We start from the raw sequence: 13,338 nt of genomic DNA on the forward strand, positions 1-13,338 counted from the left end.
GAAAGAAATTGCTGTTGGGCGCCATGACTACTTAGCTCTGCCTCTTACGCTCTTATTCCTTTTACTAAAATGCATGACCGTATACTTCCCTAGTACCTACCTTGATCCTACCATGTAGACAGCGTGAGATGAGGTTGCCAGAAACTTGACGCACCCCATATTGCATTTAGTTCTCGGAGATTTCCTCCATAATTAAATGGCAATGCAGATACTGTGCTTATAGAACTTTGCTGTTTGAAATCTACAGAATTTTTTAAAGTTCCTTTATCACTGAGTAAATTTTTTTTTAGAATAATTGTTTGACAAGACCAACGATCTACCTCTCTCCTGAACTTGACCAGAAGCTTGCAAGTAAATGGAAAGATATTGTTAAGAGACACCAGGTATATATTTTTTTATCTAATTGAAGAATAGTCTTTATGTTAGCATTTTGAATTGTGCATTGTGACTCCCTTTATCTATCTATCAACATGCCTATATAGTGTGTGTATAAAATATGGGCAAGGGGCTGTCTTGTGTATTTTGTATTATGCACATATGGAATTGTATGAAATTGGTTCACACTGCTAATATCTGCACACTTTTACACATTTAGGGAACAATAACAGAAGAAAAATCAAAAGCTTCCCATTTAATTTATCCTATTCCAAGTTCTCTGGATGAAGGTAGGAGATATTGTGATTGCACTTGAGTTCCCACCAGGGCATAGATTTGGAGATTAAATTAATACTGGAAATAGTTAATAAGTGAACTTGGGTGCATATGTTCCAGAAGTAAATTGTTTGCTGTTCCTGTTGAAACAAAGGAAATAAATTTGCTGAGCTCACTGTCTGTTTCCTTTTCTGACCTTCATTGTTTTCTGTTGCAGACGAATGGTTGAGACCTGTGATGAAACGAGACAAGCAGGTGCTGGTGCACTGGGGAATGTTCCCAGATAGGTGTGTGCTGCTGTGAATGTAGTAACGCTGTGTGTGGAGAGTGTGAACTAGTGGAACTGTACGCTTGTGCTGTTTGATCAGCCAGCTCCATCATAGGCACTAGCCTCCCCAGTATCGACATCTTCAAAACCCTGAGATTAATTTTCTTGTGGGCATACTCAATTGATGATAAAATAATAACCATAATAGAATCAATGAAAGACTGCATCAACTTGGACATTCAGCCGGAGTGTAGAAGACGGCACACTGGAAATGCTAAAGAAAGAAATAATAATAAATAATAAACAACAAATGTCAAGAACATGAGATGGAGAGTCCTTGGAGTGATTCCATAGTTGTAGGAACGGTTCAATGAAAGCGCAAGTGAAGTTATCCCCTTTGCATCAAGCGCTTAGTGGTTGAGAGGTAATAAGAACATAAGAAATAGGAGCAGGAGTAGGCCATCCAGCCCATCGAGCCTGCCCCACCATTCAATAAGATCATGGCTGATCTGTCTGTAAACTCAGCTCCATCTACCTGCCTTCCACAGATTCACCACTCTCTGGGAAAAACAGTTTCTCCTCTTCTCCATCCTAAATATTCTCCCCTGAACCTTGTTCCCCTAGTTCTAGTCTCACCTACCAATGGAAACAACTTTCCTACTTCTATCTATCTATCCTTTTAAAAATGATGTATAAGATCCCCTCATTCTTCTGAACTGCAGAGGGTATAGTCTCAATTTAACTAATAGGTGACTTCGAACTGCACTAGTGATGATTTGGTGTTTCATATTAAAGGGGGTAAATACTTAAGCAATCAGTTATTTTAATTAATTTAGATCACTATGTAGAGATCTGGTTTCACTTTGACACTAAAGAGTCTCTTTCTGTTGATCATTGTCAAAAAAAAGCCAAATTAAATCCACTAATTCAATGTTAAACAATAAAACATGAAAGCTTCTTGGGGGGGGGGTGAATACTTTTTATAGGCACTATATGTCAGTGATATTAAACTTGGTTGTCATTCTTTTGCAAGCAAAAGAAAATTTGCAGATATCGAAAATTGGAGCAACGCACACAAAATGCTGGGGGAATTCAGCAGACCAGGCAGCATCTAGGAAAAGAGTACAGCTGACGTTTCAGCCTGAGTTGCAGGTTCCTCCAGCATTTTATGTGTTGTTCTGATTTTTATTGCTTGCCCACACATTCTTTTGTCATTCCTAATTCAAGTTCTGAACCTGGCTTTTTCAAGTTCAGAAGGGTTAGTGTTCTCTCAGTATGTGACAATGATAAACCAATCATTTGTATTTCACTAATGTAATTGGCTTTCCTCAATGTGGTCTCTATACTGGGGAGATTGAACACGGATCACCTGAGTTCATTTCAGTTTCCTAAAGCGGAAATTTCCCGGTCACTTTCTCTCTCCACCCAACCCTGCTTTATTTCCCTTATTCTTGGTATCCTGTCCTAATCAGCTGAAGAGCAATGCAAGCTCAAAGCATGTCATGTTTTCTGATTCATCTTTTGTACTTGACATTGAATTTAACTAATTTTGATAGTTAAGCTTTCTGGCTTTTGCTAATTTCCAGTTGCTTACTGTTTTCCCCTCAGTAATTTCAGATTATTTTTCCTTTTTATGCTCTTTGACTATTGTTTCCCATCTTTGTTGAATGATCATACTTCATCTTACACTGCCATTGCTTCTGTCATCACTTTCTGTGCAACCCTCCTCTGTACTAATATCCCCTTTCTTACCTGTATGATAAGCTTGAATATTCCTGGGTTTCCTTGTTACTGATCTGAAATGCTACTGTTTCTCTTTCGCTACTTGATATGCTGTGTATTTAGAATTTCCTGTGGTTTGTCTGTATATCTGAGGTTTAATTTGTGTTTTATTAATTACTAGCTATGACACTTGGATACCAGCCGGTGAAATTGATGCTGAGATTGAAGAGCCAGCAATTCCTGAACGACCATGGAAGGCAAGTTTGTGTAAATCCATCAGCAGCTTGCATTGTGCTTCAAATTAAAATCAAGGATATCTTTTCTGCACTTTATTTCTCTTTCCCTCTCTCTTCAAACTCCGTACAAGCTATCTTCTGAACTTCAGCTTAGCTTGAGTTGGGGAGAGGGAGCCAGTTTGATTCCATTTTAAGTACCTGAGCATCAGATGAAGGCAGCATCAGGTTCCAAGATTTAGTTGATTAGCTTGTCTGAAATGCAAACACTGACCATCTGTCCAATCTTCATTCAACCAATATCCAAGGAGAAGTAGCTTATTTAGTGAGAGTGTTCCGGTCAAGATGACGTTAAGCTGTCATGTCTGTGGAAGTTGTGGCTCAGACATAGAACATAGAAATCTACAGAACATTACAGATCCTTTGGCCCACAATGTTGTGCTGACCATGTAAACTATTCTAGAAACTGCCTAGAATTTCCCTACCATATAGCCCTATATTTTACTAAACTCCATATACCTCCATATCTAAGTCTCTTAAAAGACCCAATTGTATCCACCTCTACCACTGTCACTGGCAGTGCATTCCACGCACCCACCACTCTGTGTGAGAAACTTGCTTTAACATCCCTTCTCTCTCTCTCCGCCCCCCCCCCCCCCACCTATACCTACTTCCAAGCACCTTAAAACTATGCCCTCTTGTGTTAGCCATTTCAGTCCTGGGGAAAAGCCTCTGGCTATTGGCCTCTCATCTTCTTGTACACCTCTGTCAGGTCACCTCTCATCCTCTGCCGCTGTGAGGAGAAAAGGCCAAATTCACTCAACCTATTCTGGTATGGCATGCTTTGCAATCCAGGCAGCATCCTCTGCACCCATATCTATAGTATCCACATCCTTCCTGTAGTGAGGGGACCAGAACTGAACACAGTACTCGAAGTGGGGTCTAATGAAGGTCTTGTACAGCTGTAACGTTATCTCACGGCTGTTGAACTCAATCCCACAATTGAAAGCCAACACACCATATGCCTTCTTAACGTGCTTCTATGCCTTCTTCACTGTCAACCTGCACAGCAGCTTTGAATGTCCTATGGAGACGGACCCCAAGATCTTACTGATTCTCCACACTGCTAAGATTTTAATTAGATTAGATTAGATTCAAATTTATTGTCATTGTGCTGAATACAGATATAAAACCAATGAAATGAAGTTAGCATCTGATCAGAAATGCAAAGAATAATGTTATTTACAAAATAACTGCGAATAAAAAGTAAATGCTACAGCACATAAATATAAAAGTACTGAGACAGTACAATATGGGTGCAATACTGCTTAGCGCTGTGATGTGAGGTTCAGCGGGATCACAGTCTCAGGGAAGAAGCTCTTCCTGTGACCGCTGGTGTGGGAGTGGAGGCTCCTGTAGCGCCTACCGGATGGGAGGAGAGTAAAAAGTCCATGGTCTTACCATTAATATTATATTCTGCCTTCAAATTTGCCCTACCAAAATGAACCACTTCACACATCTGGGTTGAACTCCATCTGCCACTTCTCAGCCCAGTTCTGCATCCTACCAATGTCCTGCTGTAACCTTTGACAACCCTCCAGACTATCCACAGGACTCCAAACTTTTGTGTCATCAGCAAAGCCGTACTGACTATCCTAATCAGGTTACGTCTCTAAATGCTCATAAATTCTGCCTCTCAGGATCTTTTCCAACAACTTGCCCACCACTGAAGTAAGACTTGCTGGTCTGTAATTTCCTGGGTTATTTCTTGCCTTATGGTGATGGTGTTGCTTGTGGACATACTATATTAGGATCAGTATGTGTGCAATATTTGCAGGCTGCCCCGAACACATCCTTGGGTGTGCTTGTTAATGTGAATGACACATTTCACTATATGTTTCCATGTATGTACATGTGATGTGTCAATCTGAATAATGCACAAGTGCGACCAAGTCAATGGGTGAATTATCAGAGGTGGTGCCAGAGCACTGGGCTAAGAAAATTCAGCAATGTGAAGATTAATCCAATTAAAGGGTAGGCAAATTTTTGGAAATGAGTAAATTCTCACTGGGGAAGTTGTTGCTATGACTAACAACATTTATGAAACTAGAATCATGGCAAGTGGGGGCGGGGGGAGGGAGGATACTGAGTTGGAGAAGAGAAGCTGCCAGGTTATGCAAACGAATGTTTCTTCTATTTTCTGTTTCTCCTCCTGCTCCCCCATTGAAAATGTAATGTTTTTATAAATCAATTTGGATATTTTGTTGAACTCATTGGTTTTTGAAAGCATTTAAAATTAGTTGCCATGTTTAGGTCCATGCCAAATGGATCTTGGACACTGATGTATTCAATGAGTGGATGAATGAAGAGGATTATGAGGTTGATGAAAACAAAAAACCTGTCAGCTACCGGCAACACATACCAATTAGGACAGCCACTGAAGAGGTACGGAGTCATATTTTCTGAAATTCCAATCAAAATATTAGAATTTTATATTGAAATTGAAGGGATTAATGTTTTCCAGCAAGTGGCCTTTTACACCTGAGATGTAAAGGAATTTTTCACATGTTCAACTGTTGCACTGTGTCGTTAAACTGCAGGGATTTTGTGAGTGCACTAATACTCTTAACGAAGAATTCAAATCCCACTTCTTTTATTTGTGGATTTTTTATGTTTGAAGTACTTAATTAAGAGGTTAGGGTTAGCACCTAAACTTAACCCTAATGCATCAGAATACGACCTGTTAGATTGTAAGTAAACATCAATTAACTTTTCTGGCACAGTCTTTGTAAGTCTGATAGCATATTACGTCTTGAATTGGCCTTTTGTATAGCAAAATTATTAGTGGTGTAACACCCTGGAAAAGTTTTCACTGCTACCATAATGGTCTTTCTGTAGAAGTAGTGTTTGGATTATGGTTAGAGATAACGGGTGCTTTAGAATGTGAGCTGGATTCTTCGTTCAGTGGGAGATGAAGAGGGAAGACGCTGGAGAGAACCGGTCATAGGATCTGTGACTTGATGGAGTAAGGTACCATAGTTGACTGAGGATTGGTCTTTTGGAAGAGTTGAGCTCCAACTTGTGTACATTTGACTGTTTAAATATAGTGGGCCCTTTGTTTTATCTTTCTTTTCATTACTAGCCTTTTAAGTTGAGATTTATAAATATAATTCCTGTAATCGTGTGCGGCATGCTGTCTGTTATTTCTTGGCACTGAGTTGTAACAAGGTAACAAATTGCACAGCATCCATACCAACTGCGGTTTGGGGTGGGAGAGCGGTTTCAATCTCATGGGTTTGGTGGGACTAGAGTATGTATTCCCTAAACTAGCACAGCCAAGGAAACCAACAGGGTTTCATATGTGGAGGTATGTACTGATTGTTTTCGTTGGATGCTGTGTGATTGCCCTGAGCATTGATCAGTGGGTTTGTATTTATGCTTGTTAAACTATTATTTGGCAAAGTGATTTAGATGCATGGTTATGGACACTGCAAGGGTTGAGTGGTGGTGCGAATCCATGGGGTTACCGGTAACGAATGTGCGTGTATTGAGTAGGGTAGACATTCATAGTTCCAATGAATTGTTGATTTGGACTGAAGTACCACGAAAGGCATTAGGAACAGTTACAATCATGGAGCAGAGGTTTAACAAAATGGTAGGCGAAGAGTTTGTTTTAGTTCAGAGGAGCGCTGATGTAATGGCAGTGGATCCTTAAAGGCATAGAGCCCTTTTGCTACTCTGCGGGCTACGTGGAAGCGCTAGAAAAAGTTTTTGCTGCAATGGGAAGCCCAGTGGAGCTTACGATGGGGATTCAGAACGTGTTTCAGGAGAAGAGGAAGAAACGTTCTGCCTACATTTTTCAGGTCGAGAAGCAGGTAAATTACTTGTGGCGTGAGCGAGGTGGGGGGGAACCATTTAAACGGCTGAGGTGAATTAGTTAAGAATGGACCAAGTGGCAAAAAGCACACAGTCACAGGACATGATCGTTTGGGGTCTCCGAATGTGCGTGGATGATCTCAGTGTTCAGGTCCACCTTGGAGGAACATGAAGCAAGGCTACTGAAGGTACTAGACCACGTGAAAGCTGAAGAGTTAAAACTTGCCCTGGACAAGTGCCAGTTCTGCAAGATGTCTGTCAACGATGTAGGGCACATAGTCTCATGTAGCTATGGATCCGGCTAAAATAGACACAGTGGCCACAAGGCCAAGGCCCGAGATTGAGCTTCCTTGGGTTCTGTGGGTACTAGTGGAGGTTCGTGAAAGAGTACTCTAAAGTGAGTCACTCCTTAAATCAGTTTCTGTGTGGTTACCCTCCTTTGGGGATGAAAGGAGAGGGTGGTAAAGATTATCTTGGCCCTTCGGAGTCTTTTGGAGCAAGGTGGGATGCGAAATGTGAAGAGGCTTTTCAGTTGCTGAAGGAACTGCTGATGAAAGTGCTTGTGTTGGCTTTTGCAGACCCCTGGTTGCAGTTTGTATCGCATACAGATGCCAGCAGAAATAGCTTCTGGGGGTGGGGTTGGTGTTCTGTATCAGGGCACGGGGTTGAGACCTGTCGCCATTTGTCAGCTGGAGCAAAACTACCCCATGCACAAATTGAAGTTCATGGCATTGAAATGGACTGTGATGGATAAGCTATGTGACTATATGGTGCCAAGTTCGAGGTGGGGATGGACAATAACCCATGAACTTGTATCCTGGCCCTGGCAAAGTAGGATGCCACAGGCTGTCAGTGATTGGCGGCTTTGTCTGCCTATGATTTCAGCCTGAAGTACCCGCTGGGGAGTTGGGACATTGATGCTGATATGTTGTCCTGACATGCACAGGGAGAGCTGGACAGGGACGGAGAGTGGAAGAGTGTTCCTGCCCCTGGAGTCAAAGCCACGTGCGGATTTTCCATCACAGGGAAGGCAGAGGAAAGGCAAGGGCAGATCGAGTGATAAATCATTTTGGGAGCTTTTGATGGTGCCATTTCACAAGCTTAATGCAACCTGACTGCTCTGGAGATGAAGCAGTTGCCACAATTGAGTCCTGGGGAAGCGGCAGCCACTCAGCGAGATGACCCGTGCAGCGATACGGTGTGGTGAGTGGTTGCGAAAGGGGACATGGCTCAAGCAGACAAGATGAAATGCTCTGCAGTGTCTCTACCACCAAGAGAATGGTCCAGATCGGCATTGAGGAACCAGATTCTATACCGGGTCACGTTGACTCCAGATTGGCCTCAGCGTTCCCAGCGGGTTCTGTCTGAGAAGTATCGGAGGATTGTGTTGAAGTCACTTTGAGATGATTTTGGCCATTTGGGGGTTGACAAGACCTATGAATTGTTTGGAGATCGGTTCTCTTTCTTTTTCAATCTTTTTATTAATTTCAGAATACAGAAACAAAACATAGCAATAATACAGATAATAGGAGATGCATTGTTACACTTAAAAAAAAGAGTAATTGCAAAACCAAATAGTGGAAATTAACAAAACTCCCATACATGTAGAACTGATCACGGATAATATAAAGCAAAAAAAAGGAAGAAAAAGAAAACAAAAAAAAAACCCATCCCAAAAGAAAAAAAAATCATAAACTAAACTATAAGACTTGGGCAAAACTAACAACTTAAAAATGGAAAAGAAGAAAACCTCAGTGTCGACGATTCCATTCCCCTCCAACAACAGTACAGAGAAATAAAACAAGTTTGGAAATGATCAAATTACATCAAATGAAAATGCTGAATAAATGGCCTCCAAATTTTTTCAAACTTAATAGAAGGGTCATAAACTGCACTTCTAATTTTCTCCAGATTCAAACACACCATAGTTTGTGAAAACCAATGAAATACAGTAGGAGGGTTGATCTCTTTCCAATTAAACAAAATGGACCTTCTAGCTATTAAAGTAAGAAATGCAATCATCCTTCGTGATAAAGAGGTTAAATTATTTAAGTCTATCATTGGTAGTCCAAAGATAGCAGTAATTGGATGAGGTTGTAAGTCTATATTTAGGACCGTTGAAATAATATCAAAAATATCTTTCCAATATTTCTCCAACAAGGGACATGACCAAAACATGTGAGTTAAAGAAGCAATCTCAGAATGGCATCTGTCACATATTGGATTAATATAAGAGTAATAATGAGATAGTTTATCTTTGGACATATGAGCCCTGTGGACTACTTTAAACTGTATCAACCTATGCTTAGCACATACAGAGGATGAATTCACCAACTGAAGAATTTTTTCCCATTTTTCAGTCGGTATATTAATCTCAAGTTCTCTTTCACAGTCAGCTTTAATTTTATTAGAGGCATCAGGACATAGATTCATAATTATATTATATATAATTGCTATTACACCTTTCTGAGAAAGATTTAAGTCTAAGAATTTTTCCAAAGTGTCCATTGGATATGGGTGTGGAAAATTAGGACAGACAGTAATTAAAAAGTTTCTAATCTGTAGATATCTAAAAAGTGAGATCTGGGTAAGTTGTATTTATTAGAGAGTTGATCAAAAGACATAAAACAGTTATCCAAGAATAAATCGCGAAAAGATATTATACCTTTGGTTTTCCAATCAAAGTAAGCTTGATCCATCGTGGAAGGTTGAAAAAGAAAATTTGATATAATGGGACTTGCTAGAATGAATTGATTAAACCCAAAAAATCTTCGGAATTGAAACCATATACGTAAAGTATGTTTAACTATTGGGTTATTCATTTGTTTATATGATTTAAAAGAAGTAAAAGGAAGTAAAGTTCCTAAAACCGAACCCAAGGAAAACCCTTGTAATGAATTAGATTCAAGATTTACCCAATGAGGGTTTAAGGATGTGTCCAAATCTTGTAGCCAAAATTTTAAATATCGAATATTAATTGCCCAATAATAGAATCTAAAATTTGGGAGGGTGAGCCCCCCCTCCTTTTCAGATTTCTGTAGATATCTTTTACCTAACCTAGGATTTTTATTCTGCCAAATATATGAGGAAATTTTTGAATCTACGTTATCAAAAAAAGATTTTGGGATAAAAATTGGAACCGATTGGAATATATACAAAAATTTAGGCAAAATGATCATCATAATAGCATTAATCCGACCAATCAAAGACAAAGAGATTGGGGACCATTTGGTAAATAAAAGTTTAATCTGATCAATTAAAGGTAAAAAATTAGCTTTAAATAAATCTTTATATTTTTTGGTAATTGTTATCCCTAAGTATATAAATGAATCAGTAACCAATTTAAATGGTAAACGTCCATAAATGGGTACATGCTTATTTAAAGGGAATAATTCACTCTTACTAAGATTCAATTTGTAACCAGAGAAGTTACTAAATTGAGCTAACAGATCTAAGATAGCAGGAATTGACTTCTCCGGGTTAGAGATATATAACAACAAATCATCTGCATATAATGATAATTTATGTATTTCGTTTCCACGGGTAATACCAACAATATTTGGCGAGTCACGAATAGCAATTGCTAAAGGTTCAAGAGCAATATTAAATAGTAAAGGATTAAGAGGGCAACCTTGCCTAGTACCACGAAAAAGACGAAAAAAAGGAGATCTATAATTATTTGTACAAACCGAGGCTACCGGGGAGTAATATGACAATTTAATCCAAGATATAAATGTCAAATTAAAATTAAATTTCTCAAGAACATTAAATAAATAAGGCCATTCAACTCTGTCAAAGGCTTTCTCAGCATCTAATGAGATAATACATTCCGGGGTAGTAAGTGAGGGGGTGTAAACAATATTCATTAACCTCCTAATATTAAAGGTTGAATAGCGATTTTTAATAAATCTGGTTTGATCCATGGAAATAATTTGAGGTAACACCTTCTCCAGTCTAGTAGCTAGAATTTTTGAAAAAATTTTTGAATCTACATTCAGAAGAGATATCGGTCTGTATGATGCACAATCCGTAGGATCTTTATTCTTTTTAAGAATTAAGGAAATAGAGGCTTCATAAAACGATTGTGGTAATTTACCTAAACTAATTGCTTCCTTAAATATTCTAGACAACTTAGAAGAAAGAATGGAGGAAAAAAATTTTAAAAATTCCACTGTAAACCCATCGGGACCGGGTGCTTTACTGGAATTCAATGATGAGATTGCAGTTATTATTTCTTCCTCTGAAATGGAAGTTTCTAATGATAGGCAATCTTCGGGAGATAGTTTCGGAAAACTCAATTTACTTAAAAAATCATGCATGAAATTAGAATCATGAGGAAAATCAGAGTGATATAAAGAGGTATAAAATTCTTGAAAGGTTTGGTTTATCCCAACATGATCAACTGTGAAAGTATCATCCTGTTTGCAGATCTTAGTAATTTGACGTTTAACCGAATCAAATTTCAATTGGTTAGCCAGTAATTTACCCGATTTATCACTATGAATATAAAAATCACTTCTAGTTTTCATTAATTGATTTTCGATCAAGGATGTTAATAATAAGCTATGTTCCAATTGGAGTTCAACTCTGTGTTTGTACAGCTCCTTGCTAGGAGAAATGGCATATTTTTTATCGACTTCTTTAATTTTATCAACCAGCCGAAGTATTTCATTGTTAATACGTCTTTTCAAACCGGCCGAATAGGAAATAATCTGACCACGGATATAAGCTTTAAAGGCGTCCCAAACAGTTCTGTTGGAGACGTCTTCCGTAGTATTAGTTGAAAAGAAGAAATCAATCTTCTCCTTTATAAATTTGACAAAGTCCTGATTTTGAAGCAAAATAGGGTTAAATCGCCATTGTCTGGTAGTACAAAAGGTATCCATTAACTTGATGGAAAGTTTCAATGGAGCATGATCTGAAATAGCAATAATGTCATAATTACAATCAACTACATATGGAATCAAACGAGAGTCAATCAGGAAATAATCAATTCGGGAAAAAGAACGATGTACATGTGAAAAAAAGAATTCCTTATCATTTGGATGTAGAAATCTCCAAATTTCTGAAATCCCAGCATCCAACATAAAAGAGTTAATAATAGTAGCCGACTTATTCGGTAAAGCCGGACTACTTATGGATCTATCCAACATGGGATTCAAAGATAAATTAAAATCACTGCCTATTATCAACATATACTCGTTTAAATTAGGAAAGGAAGTGAATAAGTGTTTAAAGAATTCAGGATAATCCACATTAGGAGCGTAAACATTAACCATAGCGACCTTTTTATTAAAAAGTACCCCCGTAATTAACAGAAATCTGCCATTAGGATCTGAAATAATGTCTTGATGAATAAATGTAATTGAGGGATCAATAAAAATTGAAACGCCTTTAATTTTGGCTTGAGCATTTGAATGGTATTGTTCTTCTTTCCAAAACTTAAAGAAGCGTTGACTGTCCTCTTTCCTTACATGAGTCTCTTGAGCAAAGGTAATATGAGCATTCAGTCTTTGGAATATTTTGAAAATCTTGTTCTGTTTTATTGGATGGTTTAAACCATTTGTATTCCAAGAGACAAAATTAATAGAATGAGCCATAACTAAAAATTAACCCTTTGGTAAGTAAGGGGTTAACCATAATGTGAGCTCATGAAATCGGAAGAGGAATACATGATTAGAGAGGAACCAGAAATCTCGAAACTGGGGACAACTTTGTAGTTCTGAATCAGCCCAATAGAAAAAATGAAAAAAGAAAAAGACAACCCCCTCCCCCAACCCCAAGTAGAAACCCGAACTAAACCAGAAAAGGCTGAAGAAAGCACTAACTAATACTAACTTTAACCCCATTTCTGCAAGGGGCAACTCCAAAAATATATGTTAAATAAGTGACCTCCCAAAGACTAATATATGTGAAAAATAAACAGTATTGTAAATTAGTCTCCATAGTAAAAATTACTAAAATATATAAAATTAAAAAAAACAGTATCAATGCATATAATTAGTTAATTATAAGCGAGTAAATAAAAAAATCGCTTCCAAAATAAGAAAAATGGATTATGGGAAGAAGAAGCATAAGAACATGGCGTCCCGAAAAAAAAAAACAAAGATTATAGAAAAAGAAAGACAAGTCGCCATTTTAATTATGCGAAAATCAAAAATAGGAAGCATATAACTACAAATGACCGTTGGATCGGATCATTAGTAATAACAAAAAAGGATAAGTTAAAACAAAAGGTTAACTAAGGGAAAATGATGTTATTCACAGAAGATAAATATTCTATATAAATTCTAGAACAATCACTATAATAATAACCAAAGAACAAAAATCTTAAACTTATAAAAAACCTTCATTCGTAGAAGGTTTATTTTGAAGAAAAAAAACCAGAAAGAAGAAAAAATTGGTGCTGGAAGCACCAGACACAGACTAAGAGAGGGTATCTGTATCAGATGGGAAATTATCATCCAAAAAGCTCTGAGTGGCAGTCGTAGAGTGGAAGACACGACGATTTCCATCGGGAAGAGAGATTCTGAGTCGTGCAGGATACAGTAGTGCCAGTTTGAGATTTTTTTGATAGCATTCCGACAT

At 38.1% G+C, this 13,338-nt stretch overlaps 1 protein-coding gene across 4 annotated transcripts in view; it reads left to right on the top strand.

Annotated features, from left to right (window-relative positions):
• Positions 1 to 13,338, top strand: part of smarcc1a (SWI/SNF related BAF chromatin remodeling complex subunit C1a) — a 221,757-nt gene that overhangs the window by 45,950 nt on the left and 162,469 nt on the right. For all 4 annotated transcript variants that reach the window (XM_072251690.1, XM_072251677.1, XM_072251683.1 and 1 more), the window contains exons 5-9: positions 291 to 383; positions 596 to 665; positions 869 to 938; positions 2,823 to 2,898; positions 5,188 to 5,319. In XM_072251690.1, the coding sequence (XP_072107791.1) occupies positions 291 to 383; positions 596 to 665; positions 869 to 938; positions 2,823 to 2,898; positions 5,188 to 5,319 (441 nt within the window). The remainder of the gene's footprint in view (positions 1 to 290; positions 384 to 595; positions 666 to 868; positions 939 to 2,822; positions 2,899 to 5,187; positions 5,320 to 13,338) is intronic.

Source organism: Mobula birostris, chromosome 1, assembly GCF_030028105.1.
Source record: "Mobula birostris isolate sMobBir1 chromosome 1, sMobBir1.hap1, whole genome shotgun sequence".
Taxonomy (NCBI): Eukaryota; Metazoa; Chordata; class Chondrichthyes; order Myliobatiformes; family Myliobatidae; genus Mobula; species Mobula birostris.